This window comes from Erpetoichthys calabaricus, chromosome 15, assembly GCF_900747795.2.
Source record: "Erpetoichthys calabaricus chromosome 15, fErpCal1.3, whole genome shotgun sequence".
Taxonomy (NCBI): Eukaryota; Metazoa; Chordata; class Cladistia; order Polypteriformes; family Polypteridae; genus Erpetoichthys; species Erpetoichthys calabaricus.
Window position 1 is genome coordinate 27,770,756 of NC_041408.2, and position 16,372 is coordinate 27,787,127.

Consider the following 16,372-nt stretch of genomic DNA (forward strand, 5'->3'; position numbering starts at 1 on the left):
GGACAGAGCTCGGAGGAGAGGAGTGGAGGCGGTCAGAGACAAAGAGAAAAGGCATTGTGAAAGGGCCTGGACTTTGGGGTGATTGGTGCTGCAGCACTGGGTTGTGTGTGTCCTACTTGTATATATTTGTATAATAAACATGTGTTGGGTGACAAAACGATGTCTACCTGTCTGTGTCCGGCCTGTTCCCCACAACTGATATAAAGAGTTGAAACTGAGATAATGCAATGAGAGATGGTCTGCGATGATTAGATCAGCATTGTGTCTCATTCTGGCCCTAAAAAATGCTTCAGGATAGAAAGTACAAAGGTAAAAACAATCTGTCTACTTGAAAAGGGCCGTTAACTGGACAGTGCATTGCATCATGGAACTACTCCAGGCTATGTCACGTTGTGATGTTTAAGTGAATTCCCTTCTTCCTGAAACATCAACAATGTCCATCTTTTATTTTTTTATAGGTGAGGAATGTTCTACAGCAGGAAGGATTTGGTAGAAGGAAGCGTGGCTACAGGGACATCAATGAAATTGATGTCAATATGAATGACCCTCTGTTTTCTAAGCAGTGGTACCTGGTAAGTGCAGTTAAGCTCTAATTGTAAAAATGCTACTGTACTTAAGACTCCTTTATCACACCCAATATGTGTTTGTACACAAATTCCACACGTCTCTTCTCCTTAGGTAATAACAGTAGTATCCCTTCTGTGACTTCTTTCTTTTCAGGTGTGTTTGTATTAAATGCATAAAGCACCTATTGTGAAAGCCCATGTCTGTTTGTCTGTCCATCTGTCCGCATGAAATAACAATTTTGTTGAGCTCTGGCACACTTATTCTTCAAAGGAAATTTTCTTCAGGTATCTCGTACTGACTGTTCTGTATGACGTTTTATAATCTCAAAATCTCTCTTTGAGAAACATTGGCAAATTTGCGAACTCGTCCATCTGAAACAGAGAAACGATCCATCAGTGGCATAGCTCGAGTTTGTGCCGCTCAGGGCGGGGCGCTGCTTTAATTTGCCGCCCTGCAACATATCTGAATATGTTAACCTATTTAAATAGGAAATTAAATGATGGATAGAGAAAAATTAAGATACGTTTTGTATAGATTTATTCATATATGGAGAAACAGCAATAATGTTTCACATGTAATTATTTATAAGCATCAACTAGACAAGAATATAGTATAGACACACTGATAAGCCATGTTCTAATCATTAGCTTAATATAATTGCGCTGCGAAAACCAGAACCAGTGTAGTGTACAAATGAGAGGTGGGGATGTTTTCTGCGCAAAGCAAGAATGCATTTGGATTGATAACGAAACGAAATTATAAATTGTAAATTAGTTGTTTATCTTCCTAAAAATTATTATCGGTGTAATTTTTATGTTTACTTTTGTTATAGCCTCATAAATTTCAACTGCTGTGTCTGATGCCGTCACAGAAGGCCAGTCTGAAAATTATTTTTGAAGCATTTGTGGATAAAAATCTGAGAATTTTACTTTTTTCAGTCATGAGTGATATTTTTCCAAACCCTGCTGTTTACACATGAATTGTACGGAGCCTTTTGGCCAATAATGCCGCCCCTAAAAATGTGCCGCCAGGGGCGGACCACCCACTCCGCCCTCTCCTAGCTACGCCATCAGTTTGCTGTTTCAATTTTATCATGAGAGTGGTTGCTTGAACTCGAATATTTTGTATGTGTTCCTCTTTTCACTCGTATGACAGCCTCTCGGATCTCTAATGCAAGTGAGTCAAACATCGGGCAGTGTTCACGCGCACAAACAGCTCACACAGCTGCGCCTTCTCTTGCTGCTTTAGGTAAATTCATTAATAGAGTACAAAAAAGTCACTTCTCTGGAAATAAAAAGCAGTTATGTAAGCATTTATAAGACTACATTTGTTGAACGATATTATCTGCAGATTATTGCCGACATAATCAACCAGTAGCTAAATGGTGTTTGTGAACGCTAGACGTCGCTGTTGCCCCTTTAAACCCAAAAGACAGATACGCAGACACAGGGTAAAAGCACGAAGAAGTTCTTTGAATTATTCTCCTCTTCAAACAGTGCTCCCTAAGCACCACAGCCACCATAAACAATTAAATAAACAATCACAATATTCTTTCTCTTTTCCTCCACACCTCCCAGCAAGCCTTGTCCACCTCCACCCGACTCTGGCTCGCTTGCTGGGTTCACCTCAGTCCTTTATATAGTGCCCATCCCAGAAGTGCTTCTGTTCTTCCTCCCACATGACTTGCCAGCACTTCCGGGTGAGATGGAGGACTTGAATTTATCTTCAGCCTGGAAGTACTTCATAGCTTCCGTCCTTATGACTTGGGAGTATTTCCAGGCTTTGGATGAGATGTAACTCCTCCGGTCCTCTTGCAGTGTCCTCTGGCGGCATCCTCGGCACCCAGCAGGGCTGTGGTATTAAACTACATGTCCCATAGTGCGTTGGGGAATCCGGGGTGCGGCTGCAGTCCGGGGAGCTGCCATCTAGCATTTTGGGGGAGGCAGTGTCCTTGAAAATCTGCCTTCCCCTATCCTTCCATTGCCCGTCTCTTACATGTTTGAAATAATTTATTAACACGGGAACGGTGCAGCTGCCCTAACTGGTGTAAACACAGGACGAGTATGAAAATGGACATCGCGAGGTGGGGGGATTTAATGGCTTAAGCCCCTGATCTCTGACAACCAGCCCCACTTGTAATATATATATGAACAATGATGGTAAACTCCTGGTCTTCTTGCCCATCGTGCACCACTTGCATTCCTGTAATACAATAAATCAGCTCCTTTCCAAGTTCTTACTTATTTATATAATTTTAGCAAATTACTGAGGTTTGAACTAATAATAATAGCTGGATGGGGAGCTTATTTCAGTTCCTTTTCTCCCTTTAAAGGTAAAATTAATAAAGATTTTATGCTAGCATTGATCATTTTGCATTAATAGATATTTTTCAAACATTTTTAATGGAGTCTACAAACTCATGTCATTGCATTTTTTTATCACTTTGAATAGGAATCATTGTTACAAAACTCTTTAATAAACAAAAATGTAATAACGGATTCTTGGATGAAGTTAATAAAAATTGTGAAAAGCTCCAAATTTCACATCTGTGAATTTAGTCGCCAAGCGCAACCGACTGCTGTGCCACACATCCATCGTCTCTCTTGTTTACTTTGCTGTTGGAAACGAGCATCTGAAGACACTGAAATCCCTCATAGCTCTGCCATCGTGGTGTCTCTTACTCATCCTGCGGTGACACCCTTTGTGTCATTCTGCCACATAATTATTGCTGTCCGGGGGAGGCTCAGGACTAAAAGTGCACAACAGAGCAGAAGATAAACATACGCTGCAGTGGAGAAGGTAATTCTGAAGTCTGTCACATTCCTGCTGGCCAGCATGCTGAATGCTCAGCGCCATACTTCAGAACTGCCTCCTGCAGTGCATGGCGCCAGTGCCACTGTCAAAGGGCAAAGCAGCGCCTGGCAAACAATTGTGTGGAACATTTGATGTGTGTAATTCCGGGTAAGTGGTCTGAATAAACACTGGAACATGATCCATGGAGACCCACATGCTTCGTTCCAACTAATACAATCAATACAAATCTTTTTACTTTTCCTAAATAAAGAAAAAAATTCACAGAACACACAAGAAGTGAAAAACATACCTGGAAGAGGCTTCTAAAAACTTACAACTATTGAAAAACACACAACTCCAAACAGCAAGAGGCCAGACGTGGACAAATTTATTGGTGGACCTTCATGACAAAAGAAGAACCCACAATTGTCTCTGAAATAATTTGAAATTGGCAAAAGTCATTGGCACCCATCATTGTTTGCTTTACAGCTTTGATTCAAAAGAATATTTTCAAATAATAACATAAATGAAAATGGCTTGGACAAAAATGATAGAAGCCTTAAATTAATATTTTGTTACACAACCTTTAGAGGCCATCACTACAAACAAGTGATTCCCAGACTGAAGGGCACCCAGACTGACTCGCCATTTTAATTTACAGAAGACACTGTTTGTGGCGTGCATGTCTGTCTTCTGAACAAGTTTTTGACAAAGTTAGTTTAAATGCTACCATAAACTTCCAAATAAGAGCACACAGCTCAGACTCTGATTTCAGAAGTGATTCCAAATTCCTTAGTACATACACTCCTATAAAATTTGGCTTTTTAACAGCACTTTACTGGTTTGTGTGGTTCCACTGTAATGGACAGCAGGGCTGGGTTGATGCCCGTACCCTAACCTGGAAGTGTAGTGGGTAGATGGGAGGGACTGCCTTCAAAGAGTACATGCCCCTCTGACACACTAGATGGCAGCATTTCTGGTCCAGTATGCCCATTCATTTGCCTGTACAGCATGTTGAGGGTTGCTGGCCCGTGGGGCAGCCCTGCTGGGTTCCCAGAGTGCCAACTTCTGGGGACTGCTGTCCCTACTTTCAGGTGCTTCTGCCTGACCCGGCAGTCCCAGACGTATTGCTTGGGCCCAGTATAAAATGGGTCACCTCTGTCCACTCAGGAGTCAGAGTCAGGAGAAGGTGACGTGGGAGGTGTAGAAGAGGAAGCTTATTGCTTGTTGTACAGTCTAGAAAGAGGGAAACTGACTTCCCACTGAGGTATAGCATGAAATGAATTTGTTTTATTTGAGCCCAGAACTATGTTGTGAAGTTATGTGTGGGGGTTTGGGGTGCTGCAATCACCCCTACAGGTCACACCTCCTACAACCATTGCTTGACAAAGAACCAATTTATTTCTGGGAAGGGATTTGCATATAAATTCGGACTTTAGGTCTTTGATAAGGCTCATAGTACAGTAAGTGGACAAAACAGTAATCTTTAATGAATAGGAAGATTCTAACAGAACAAGAATATCTGAACTCAGCCTGTGTTATTGAATGCAGCGACATTCCTTTAAAACATTATGAACCCATTGGTAATGAACAAATCCACCTTAATAAAAGGATACTGTAAGTGTCTGGGTGTCCATCTAGATGCCATACCTCTGTCATTCCAACAGATGGCACATCACAAACATTAACACTACTTTTACAAATCTCATGTCAAATAGCATATAACAAAGACATATGCCATACATGATGCACTGCAAATGTTAATACTGTGGTCTTTATTGATTACTTAGATTTCAACCCATCTTAGATGGGTAGCACAGCTAATCTGTTAGAATCTATTAAGGGTGTAATAAGATAGATAGATAGATAGATAGATAGATAGATAGATAGATAGATAGATAGATAGATAGATAGATAGATAGATAGATAGATAGATAGATAGATAGATAGATAGATAGATAGATACTTTATTAATCCCAATGGGAAATTCACATTCTCCAGCAGCAGCATACTGATACAATAAATAATATTAAATTAAAGAATGATAATAATGCAGGTGAAAAACAGACAATAACTTTGTATAATGTTAAATGTTAACGTTTACCCCCCGGGTGGAATTAAAGAGTCGCATAGTTTGGGGGAGGAACGATCTCCTCAATCTGTCAGTGGAGCAGGACAGTGACAGCAGTCTGTCACTGAAGCTGCTCTTCTGTCTGGAGATGATACTATTTAGTGGATGCAGTGGATTCTCCATAATTGATAAGAGCCTGCTGAGCGCCCTTCGCTCTGCCACAGATGTCAAACTGTCCAGCTCCATGCCAACAATAGAGCCTGCCTTCCTCACCAGTTTGTCCAGGCGTGAGGCGTCTTTCCTCTTAATGCTGCCTCCCCAGCACACCACCGCGTAGAAGAGGGCGCTCGCCACAACTGTCTGATAGAACATCTGCAGCATCTTATTGCAGATGTTGAAGGACGCGAGCCTTCTAAGGAAGTATAACCGGCTCTGTCCTTTCTTGCACAGCGCATCAGTATTGGCAGTCCAGTCTAATTTATCATCCAGCTGCACTCCCAGATATTTATAGGTCTGCACCATCTGCACACAGTCACCTGTGATGATCATCGGGTCTATGAGGGGTCTGGGCCTCCTAAAATCCACCACCAGCTCCTTGGTTTTGCTGGTGTTCAGTTGTAGGTGGTTTGAGTCGCACCATTTAACAAAGTCATTGATTAGGTCCCTATACTCCTCCTCCAGTCCATTCCTGATGGAGCATGAGATGGCAGCATCCCTGATCTACGACGCCTATAAGGATATCCACAGGGCATGCTGGGATCTGAAGTCTGGCAGGGTTGCTCTGATGGGTTCCGTGGGTGCTGCAGGGATCTGTGAAAACACAAACAAAGGTAAAGGTTGGGGAACTGAATGGTGATCCCCATATATTTTGAAGTTTGTCATTAAAAAAGAAAAGGCTTTTGTAATAAGGACACCTCCAACCAGACTGAGGACATATAGTGCTGGTGCTGAGGTAGAAGGGGTGAGATGAGGCGTCCAGAAAGCAGAAGTGACATCATGAGGTATCAGTCTGTAGTAAGAGAGGTGAGGTGTTAGGAGGCAGTGCCAACCTGCGACTGGGGGTGGAATTCCAAGTCAACACGCCCTGAAGTTGTCTCCTAAGTATGCGTATGTGACAATAGTTACTCTTGGAACTTGTTATGGAACTGAATAAAAGGCTCCTTCTTGGAACCAAAAATGGTCCCTCTATGGCACGAGTCTGAATAACCACTTTGGTTACTATTTTTTTTTTTGTGAGAGTGTACTAAGACCCTTATCTGATGTTCTTGTATAATGTATGTGGCTTCTGAGGCTGTCCAAGGGATTATAGATCTCTGATTGTTTTTGCCAGTGCTTCTCCTTACTTATTGATTATGTGGCTGCATTGTAAGAAAGCCAGTTTAGTGAAATCATCTTAGTCTGTGCATAAATCAAGATCATTTAGTTCTCTTTTGGGATTTAGCGGTAAGAATGTACATTGCACACCTTGGTGCTTTTGGCATGAAGATGGGGTTAGGGCCATACCAGAATTTCTCCACACTGTATGTGTACAGACTTCTTAAACATTAAGTTACTGAACTAATGATATTTGTCCCTCTTGTGCAAACAACTAGCAAAATGCACAAGTTTTGTCACTTCACAAAAAAATCAATCCAACAAGGGGATGCTGGTGGCAGGTATTAGATTATTTTGATACCCTCTGACATCGTCATCATTGGATGTAATACAGTGTAAAGGATGGCAAGCATGGACTGGTGACCCAGTCTGTATGGTTGAAGGTTGAAGGTTCCTTCCAATACCAGAACAGGAATGAAGGCAGGACATTCCCTACCTTTCAATCAAAAGATGGCCAGAAAGTGCCAATGATTTAGGGGTGGGGGTTGATTTGTTTTCAATCCTATGTTTGTAAAAATTGATCTATTTGTATGGAATGTTGTGTGATTACAATAAAATCAATGAAATAAAAAAAAAAAGAAGGTGCCAACGATTCAATGGAGATGCCGACATTCTGGAATGGCTCAGTTGAGGAGATTTGCTCGGGCAGGAAGCCATTATGCCAGGAGATAAATATAGGAACTCCCCCGAGCATGAGATGGCAGCATCCCTGATCTACGATGCCTATAAGAATATATCCACAGGGCATGCTGGGATCTGAAGTCTGGCAGGGTTGCTCTGATGGGTTCCGTGGGTGCTGCAGGGATCTGCGAACATTACATTACATTAGTCCCAGAAGTGCTTCCAATGGGCCATATCCTAACACCTTCCATACTCCTAAGTCCTAGATTAAAGGAGTCAGGAAGCAGAGGACAACACTTGTTTGGGGGAAGAAGAGGAGTAGGATGGAGAAAGAGGAAGACTTTTATTCTTATTGTTGATGTGTGCTATGTGGGGTGATTCTAGAGAGGGTCTGTAAAGATACTGGAAAGAATACAAATTTTTGTGTTTGAACCCATGACTGTTGCTGAGTCAGTTGTGTCGAAGTTTGGAGTGCTTGCTACGTCCCCTGGAGGTCACAACAGAAATACAGTTTTAAACACTTTATAACATGAGAGCTTTGCAGCCATTTGCTTCCCAGAAAGGTCTAATGGCTAAGAACTATATAAAATGAAATGGCAACACCTCAGGTTTAGAACTGAACACCTTTGCTGTGAAAAAGGACAAGTCCTCAATAACATGGAAAGAATACCCAGACTACACACTCTGCAAGGCTGGACCTGCACCCTGCATGCACGATAGCAGGTATGGCGGACGACCTGGGCCCTTGCCCCGCCGGTATGCTTGTATAATGGATGGGCTGGGGGAAAGAGTGTCTTCAGGGCTTTATCTCCCCTAGGAAGATAGAGGACAGCCCCACTGGGTTGCTACAGCACCACGGATTCTCACCTGGCATGCTGGGAGCTGAAGTTTGCTATAGTCCTGTTGGGTTCCGTGGGTATCCCCAGGGTGTGCTGCAGAGCCTGCACAGCCCTATTATGTTGGACTTCCGCCCCACCCAGAGGTGCTGCTGGAAGAACATCACCGGTCACCCGGAGCACTTCTAGGCACCCTATAAATGGAGCCAGCTGACACTTCTCCGATAGCCAAGAGGAGAAGAGAAAAGGGTGCTGTATTGTACTGTGCTTGGGAACTGTGGTACTGTGGGGAATGAGACAAAAGCGTTTCCCATAGCTGAATAAATGTGTCTTGTGTGCTGAACTTGGGCTCTGTGTCTGTTGTGTCCGGGGTTTGGGGAGCTGTACGCCAAACACAGCGCTTACTACATTATCAGAAACTGCTGGTCAGCACGAGGCTAGCAAACAATTATAAAAATATATTTTTCATATATGCGCCTGTGTTTCTATAACAGGAGTCTGCCCTTCATTGAAATGGAAGCATCATATTAATTATCTTCTTTTCCTTTACAGCTACCTTCAAAAGTATTCACCCCATCGGTGTTTGTCCTGTTTTGTCGCATTACAACCTGGAATTAAAATGGAATTTTAGGATCTTAGCATCATTTGATTTACACAAAACATGTCTACCACTTGAAGGTGCAAAATATTCTTTATTGTGACACAAACAATAAATAAGACAAACAAACAGAAATAATGGCGTGCATAGATATTCACCCCCTCGAGTGTACAGTAATCTTCAAGTCATCCCACAGATTCTCCATTGGATTGAGGTCTGGGCTTTGATGAGGCCATTCTAAGACATTTCAATGTTTCCCTTTAAACCACTCCAGTGTCACTTTAGCAGTATATTTAGGCTCGCTGCCCTACTGGAAGGTGAACCTTCGTCCCAGTCTCAAGTCTCTGGCAGACTGAAACAGGTTTTCCTCAAGAACTGCCCTGTGCTTTGTGCTGTCCATCTTTCTTTCAATCCTGACCAGTCCTCCTGTCCCTGCCGATAAAAACATCTCCACAACATGATGCTGCCATCACCACACTTCACTGTGGGAGTGGTGTGCTTGGATGATGGGATATGTTAGCTTTTTGCCACACAGACGTTTCCCACGATGGACAAAATGTTCAATTTTAGTCTCAACTGACTAGAGAACCTTCTTCCATGTTTTTGGAGAGTCTGCTGGGCAAACTCTAAACATGTTTTCTTATTTGTTTCTTTAAGTAATGGCTTTTTTCTTGCCACTCTTCCATAAAGCCCCAGTCTGTGGAGTGTTTGGCTTAAAGCAGTCCTATGGACAGACACTTCAACCTCCGCTGTGGATCTTTGCTGCTCCTTCAGTGTTAATCTTTGCATCTTCATTGCATCTCTGATTAATGCCCTTCTTGCATGGTCTGTGAGTTTTGGTGAGTGGTCTTATCTTGTCAGATTTGTAGCAGTGCCATATTCTTCCCATTTTGTTATAATTGATTTAATGGTGCTCCATGGGATATTCAAAGTTTGGGTAATTTTTTTATAACCCTAACCTAATCTATACTTCTCCACAACTTTGTCTCTGACCTGTTTGGAGTGCTCCTTGGTCTTCACGTTGCTTGCTTTGTGGTGTTGCAGACTCAGGGCCCTTTCAGAACAGATCTAGTTATACTAACTCTGTGTGACAGATCATGTGACACTTTGATTGTATGCAGGTGGACGACCTAATCAACTAATTATGTGACTACTGAAGTTAATTGGTTGGATCAGATCTTATTTAGGGGTTTCATAGCAATGAGGATGACTACATATGCACTGACAGCTTTTCAGTTTTTACACATTCTTTATATATACAAGGTATTTTATTTTCATTCCACTTCAACAATTTGAACTATATTGTTAAGTCTATTTCATAAAATTCGAATGAAAATCCATTTTAATTCCATGTTGTAAAACAACAAAACAGAAGAAACACCGAGGGGGACTTGCTTGATGGCTTTTTCAAATTTAGGATGGTCCTCCTCAGCAATGGGTGAAAATCAAGACACAGCAACATGTCTAACATACGATGCATTCCTAATATTGACCTCTGTTCTTTTTTTTTTTTTTCAAAATACTGTTGCTATCTTTAAGGCACAAATGCTACTGGACTTTCTGTTCCTCTTTGTTGTGGTGTGCTCCGTGGTCTTGACTGGGAAAAGCTGAAACTGGAAATACAAACCAAAAAATACAACAGGTTGTTCCTATGTTATTATGGATGATAACCTTCAAGCCCAATCTCTAAATTGGAAAGTTCAGGTTGCATGATGTGCATAGACACTCAAGGGTGTGGAGAACATTGCAGGGCCAATTGCTCAAGCCCCATCAACTGGAAACAGGCTTGAAGCATCTGGCACGATGTTTCTAGATAATGTGATAGGAAATTAGTGTAAAACATGCTTTACAAGACAAAGCCAAGACTTTGGTAACACTTTAGATACTGCAAAACAACATCTATGATACATTTACTGTGCAAGACCTTACAAAGGCTTCTTTCGTTCTCCATAACACTTACAAAGCATCCGTGAAGTGTTCATTCATCTCTGCAATGTGACCTTCACTTCGGAGTGGTCCAAGGTGGCTTCACTCAAACACATTTCTCTACATATTTAGTATATGACCTGTGAATTCTTCATATTAACAAGTAATTTTACCAGCATATCAATATGTCACACTGCACAGACATCAATTAATCATCTAGTGATATTTTTAAGTGTTTTGAAGACCAAAAGATGCCTTTGTTAAGGTCTTCCTACATAAGATTCAATGAGTAACAGAGATACATTTTTACAGTACCTAAACTAAATTATTATAAACATTATAGCAATAAGTTAAACCACAGAGGAAACTTATTAATATTAATTCTTTACATTTATATAACGCTTTTCTCAACTCTCAAAGTGCTTTACACAGTGAGTGGGGAGCTACTTGAACCACCACTAATGTGCAGCATCCATCTGGCTGATTCAACGGCAGCCATTTTGTGCTCACCACACATGAGTTTTTATTAGGCGAAGGGGTGGGAGGCTGTTAGCCAATTAGAGATAGGGGATGATTAGGGGACCAGAAAAACTAGGCCATGGTGAACAGTTTTGCCAGGACATCGGGATGCCCCCTTCTCTTTTCAAGAGATGCTCAGGGCTCTTTGATGGCACCATTTTTACATTACAGTGTCTCCATCACTGCACTGGAACATTAGGATCCACACACAGACCACAGGGTAACCCCCCCCCCCCCCGCTGGCCTGACCACTTGACTAGATGTTAATTTGAACAATTTAGGCCAGTGGTTCCCAAATTCGATCCTGAGGACCCCCTGTAGCTGCAGGTTTTTGTTCCAACCAGATTCCCAATCAGTGATAATAATCGATACCAACTGGTTTCATTTAATGAGCTGGTCTTTTTTACTCTTCTCTTATTCTGCATTCAGAAAAACACAACAGTACGGTTTTTACATTTATAAGACATTTAGAAATATTTCTGTTTTTTCCTAAAGCTATAAATGCTTAACTCTCCTTTGTTGTTTTCCTATTATTTTCCTGTGTAGTTTTCTCCCTTCATTTAACCCTAATATTGACAATTAACAACCAGTACAGCAGACACCCAGGATGATGAAAGCAGCAATGACTCACTAATTAGTAAATAATCAATTGAATAACAAGAACATCTGGAAAAGCGGAATGAAAATTAGTTTTAAAATACTGTTAATGACTTAAAAAACCTACATATTCCTCATATAGCTACTTATTACATTTTAATAGGAATCTACCAAACGTAGCAATTTCTACATTGACTCCAAAACACAGAAACTGGGAAATAACGACTCACTTAATTAGGCTAAGAGACCAATGAAAAACAGAATTTGGTTGGAACAAAAACCTGCAGCCATAGGAGGTCCCCAGGATCGAGTTTGGGACCCACTAATCTAGGTGAATAGGATGGACAAATGTATTGAGCTGAATGGCCCTTTCTTATCATTTTTTTTTCAAATAATATTCTGATGATAGCAGCAACTGCCATTGCTTACTACATGGACCAATGGTGAGGAAATGTGTGACACCATGAGACCACTTCTCTACAAGATGGCAGTGTGGACAAGCCCACAGGCAAACATTAAAGCAGCAAAACTTGTTTAAGTACAACTGACTACCCGTTGATTATTGTGAGTTTGAACACCAGTCTGGAGATCATAGATGAAGAACTGGAACAAGACATACCTGTAGTCAGAGAGGCGGAAGTCAAAACCAGTTTGAGCTCCAGTTTGCAGGTTAGGACGCTCACATCCGTTGCTAGCATGGCACTTTGAGGAAGTCGTTTGTAAGTTGGCATTGCAATCACTGAAGTTAGTGGATTTCAAAAATTCAAACCTTCGTGTGTGCTTGTTACTGAGCTTTCCGTTTTCTCTCTGTCTTGATAGGTTTTTCATTATGCGCTGGGTTTAGTTACATCATCTGTCAGTCCTCTGGTAATGCCCCTTTTGGAAATGACTGCATCTTCTGGTCCTTCTCCCCTTGACCTAGTAGCCATCCATACTACCAACTCTAAGAAAAATAAGCTTTAATTAATATGCTAATTTCTGTGGCAAGGTAAATGAATATGTATTCGTATATTATGGCCTTCAGGGGGTGTAGCAGTACCCCAAAACCCCAGACACAATTCCCAAGTGCAAATAACAGTCCATCTCTCAACAGACTTATCTTCATCGTCTTCCCTGTATGTTTCCCTCTTCCTTCCACACTTCTCAAGAAGCTGTGTCCACCTCATCCGTACTCTAACTCTCAGAGGCTCCTTTTATGTTGGACCTGGGAGTACTTCCAGTGCCCCAAAGATACACCTGGTCTGCCCTGATCTCTTTAAAAGGGAGTTGATCTCCCTCTGCAACTCCCCAGGTACCCCAGCATGGCTGCTCACCAGGACTACAGCTCCCAGGTAGCCCTGCAGGTGCACCAAAAGCGGGCCCCAGTTGCTGAATGCTGCTACCCCTTGTATGGGAGGGTTATCTGTCTACAGTGGGCTGTACCCTTCTGTCTTTCCAGTGCAGCCGGGCAGCCCATCCGTCCCTGACCTTCAATTATAATGAGTAGGTAAGGAGACACTGATACCGCGTCTTCTGGGACACTCTGTATATGTACAGTATATGTCTCTCTATTATATTAAAAAATCCTTCGACGCAATGAGTCTTTTTGGAGGGAAGACTTGTTGGAAGAGAGAGTTTTTTCAAGTCACGTCCTCCCCTCAAACATTTTCAAACAATACCACAGTCCTCTAGCACAAAGAAATGAGGAAGTCAAACAAATTAACACCAAAAATGTTGATCGGTTACACAGCAAATTCGTTAAATGTGTATCAATAGACTATGCTGAAACAGCTGGTGGTGATCATGTGGAAGAAGAAAACATCAACTTACAATATCCCGAAAAAGATCTACAACCGTTAACATCATCCGGTCTTCCACCGCACGAATTACTATAGAAAGAAGGATGTATCCAAGAAAAGTAATGTAGTACATCTCCCGCGGATAACATTAGACAACAAAGGAAATCTTGATATGCCATTCGTATTAAAACGTTAACAGTTTCCAGGTAGAATAGCTGTTGCAAAGACGTTTAACAAATCTCAGAGCCAAACGTTCAAAAAAGTCATTTTATTTAATATAGAAAAAGAAACGAAATTAAACATTGGGCAGTTATATGTTGCATTGATGCATATGTAACAATTCCCATTAAAATAACAATCTGTTTAACTTGTACATCCGCATCCCCATGTGCGAGTGGCAGAACCACAAAGAGGCTAATGCGTAGTGCAGGCATGGGGGTTGGCAAGCGAAGCGAGCAGGGTATATATTTATATATATATATATATACTGTATATATGTTGTGATAAGTCAACCACTCTAGACATCATAAAGGTTTGGGGCAGCCGCCCATATATCATAACCCGGCTGCAGAACTTTAAATATTTGAACAAAGGTGTTCAAAAGATTGAGTCCAAATCAGAACAGTCAGACTGGTAGCTTTAAAGGTCCGTAGAGGAAATGACATCATCAGGGCCGGAACTGGAAGTGATGTCATCTCTGGTGCCAGAAGTAGGTGGGATTTCCCAGGACTGACCTGCAAGGAACTGAGAAAGACAGTCAATACACCCTACCGCCCCTTGGTCTGGTGTAGTATTACCATTACTCAAGCCTTTTAGCTGCCTCCTATTCACACATGTGTGTCAATGTGTATATATATACAGTGGTGTGAAAAACTATTTGCCCCCTTCCTGATTTCTTATTCTTTTGCATGTTTGTCACACAAAATGTTTCTGATCATCAAACACATTTAACCATTAGTCAAATATAACACAAGTAAACACAAAATGCAGTTTTTAAATGATGGTGTTTATTATTTAGGGAGAAAAAAAATCCAAACCTACATGGCCCTGTGTGAAAAAGTAATTGCCCCCTTGTTAAAAAATAACCTAACTGTGGTGTATCACACCTAAGTTCAATTTCCGTAGCCATCCCCAGGCCTGATTACTGCCACACCTGTTTCAATCAAGAAATCACTTAAATAGGAGCTGCCTGACACAGAGAAGTAGACCAAAAGCACCTCAAAAGCTAGATATCATGCCAAGATCCAAAGAAATTCAGGAACAAATGAGAACAGAAGTAATTGAGATCTATCAGTCTGGTAAAGGTTATAAAGCCATTTCTAAAGCTTTGGGACTCCAGCGAACCACAGTGAGAGCCATTATCCACAAATGGCAAAAACATGGAACAGTGGTGAACCTTCCCAGGAGTGGCCGGCCGACCAAAATTACCCCAAGAGCGCAGAGACGACTCATCCGAGAGGTCACGAAAGACCCCAGGACAACGTCTAAAGAACTGCAGGCCTCACTTGCCTCAATTAAGGTCAGTGTTCACGACTCCACCATAAGAAAGAGACTGGGCAAAAACGGCCTGCATGGCAGATGTCCAAGACGCAAACCACTGTTAAGCATAAAGAACATTAGGGCTCGTCTCAATTTTGCGAAGAAACATCTCAATGATTGCCAAGACTTTTGGGAAAATACCTTGTGGACTGATGAGACAAAAGTTGAACTTTTTGGAAGGCAAATGTCCCGTTACATCTGGCGTAAAAGGAACACAGCATTTCAGAAAAAGAACATCATACCAACAGTAAAATATGGTGGTGGTAGTGTGATGGTCTGGGGTTGTTTTGCTGCTTCAGGACCTGGAAGGCTTGCTGTGATAGATGGAACCATGAATTCTACTGTCTACCAAAAAATCCTGAAGGAGAATGTCCGGCCATCTGTTCGTCAACTCAAGCTGAAGCGATCTTGGGTGCTGCAACAGGACAATGACCCAAAACACACCAGCAAATCCACCTCTGAATGGCTGAAGAAAAACAAAATGAAGACTTTGGAGTGGCCTAGTCAAAGTCCTGACCTGAATCCAACTGAGATGCTATGGCATGACCTTAAAAAGGCGGTTCATGCTAGAAAACCCTCAAATAAAGCTGAATTACAACAATTTTGCAAAGATGAGTGGGCCAAAATTCGTCCAGAGCGCTGAAAAAGACTCATTGCAAGTTATCGCAAACGCTTGATTGCAGTTATTGCTGCTAAGGGTGGCCCAACCAGTTATTAGGTTCAGGGGGCAATTACTTTTTCACACAGGGCCATGTAGGTTTGGATTTTTTTTCTCCCTAAATAATAAACACCACCATTTAAAAACTGCATTTTGTGTTTACTTGTGTTATATTTGACTAATGGTTAAATGTGTTTGATGATCAGAAACATTTTGTGTGACAAACATGCAAAAGAATAAGAAATCAGGAAGGGGGCAAATAGTTTTTCACACCACTGTATATATATATCTCCCTATTATATATCTTTGTATATGTATATGTATATTGTGACCACTAGGAGCGTAACAGCACCACAAACTCCAGACACAGTTTCACCAACACAGTCACAGGTTCAAATAACAATTGTTTAATGTTCACAAATACAGTGGAACCTCGGTTTGCGAGTAACTTGGTTTATGAGTGTTTTGCAAAACGAGCTAAAATTTTTAATAAAT

At 41.5% G+C, this 16,372-nt stretch overlaps 1 protein-coding gene across 1 annotated transcript in view; it reads left to right on the forward strand.

The window, feature by feature from the left end:
• pcsk2 (proprotein convertase subtilisin/kexin type 2) overlaps positions 1 to 16,372 on the forward strand; it is a 176,405-nt gene that overhangs the window by 68,421 nt on the left and 91,612 nt on the right. The window contains exon 3 of the mRNA XM_028820415.2: positions 459 to 572. Coding sequence (XP_028676248.1) covers positions 459 to 572 — 114 coding nt within the window. The remainder of the gene's footprint in view (positions 1 to 458; positions 573 to 16,372) is intronic.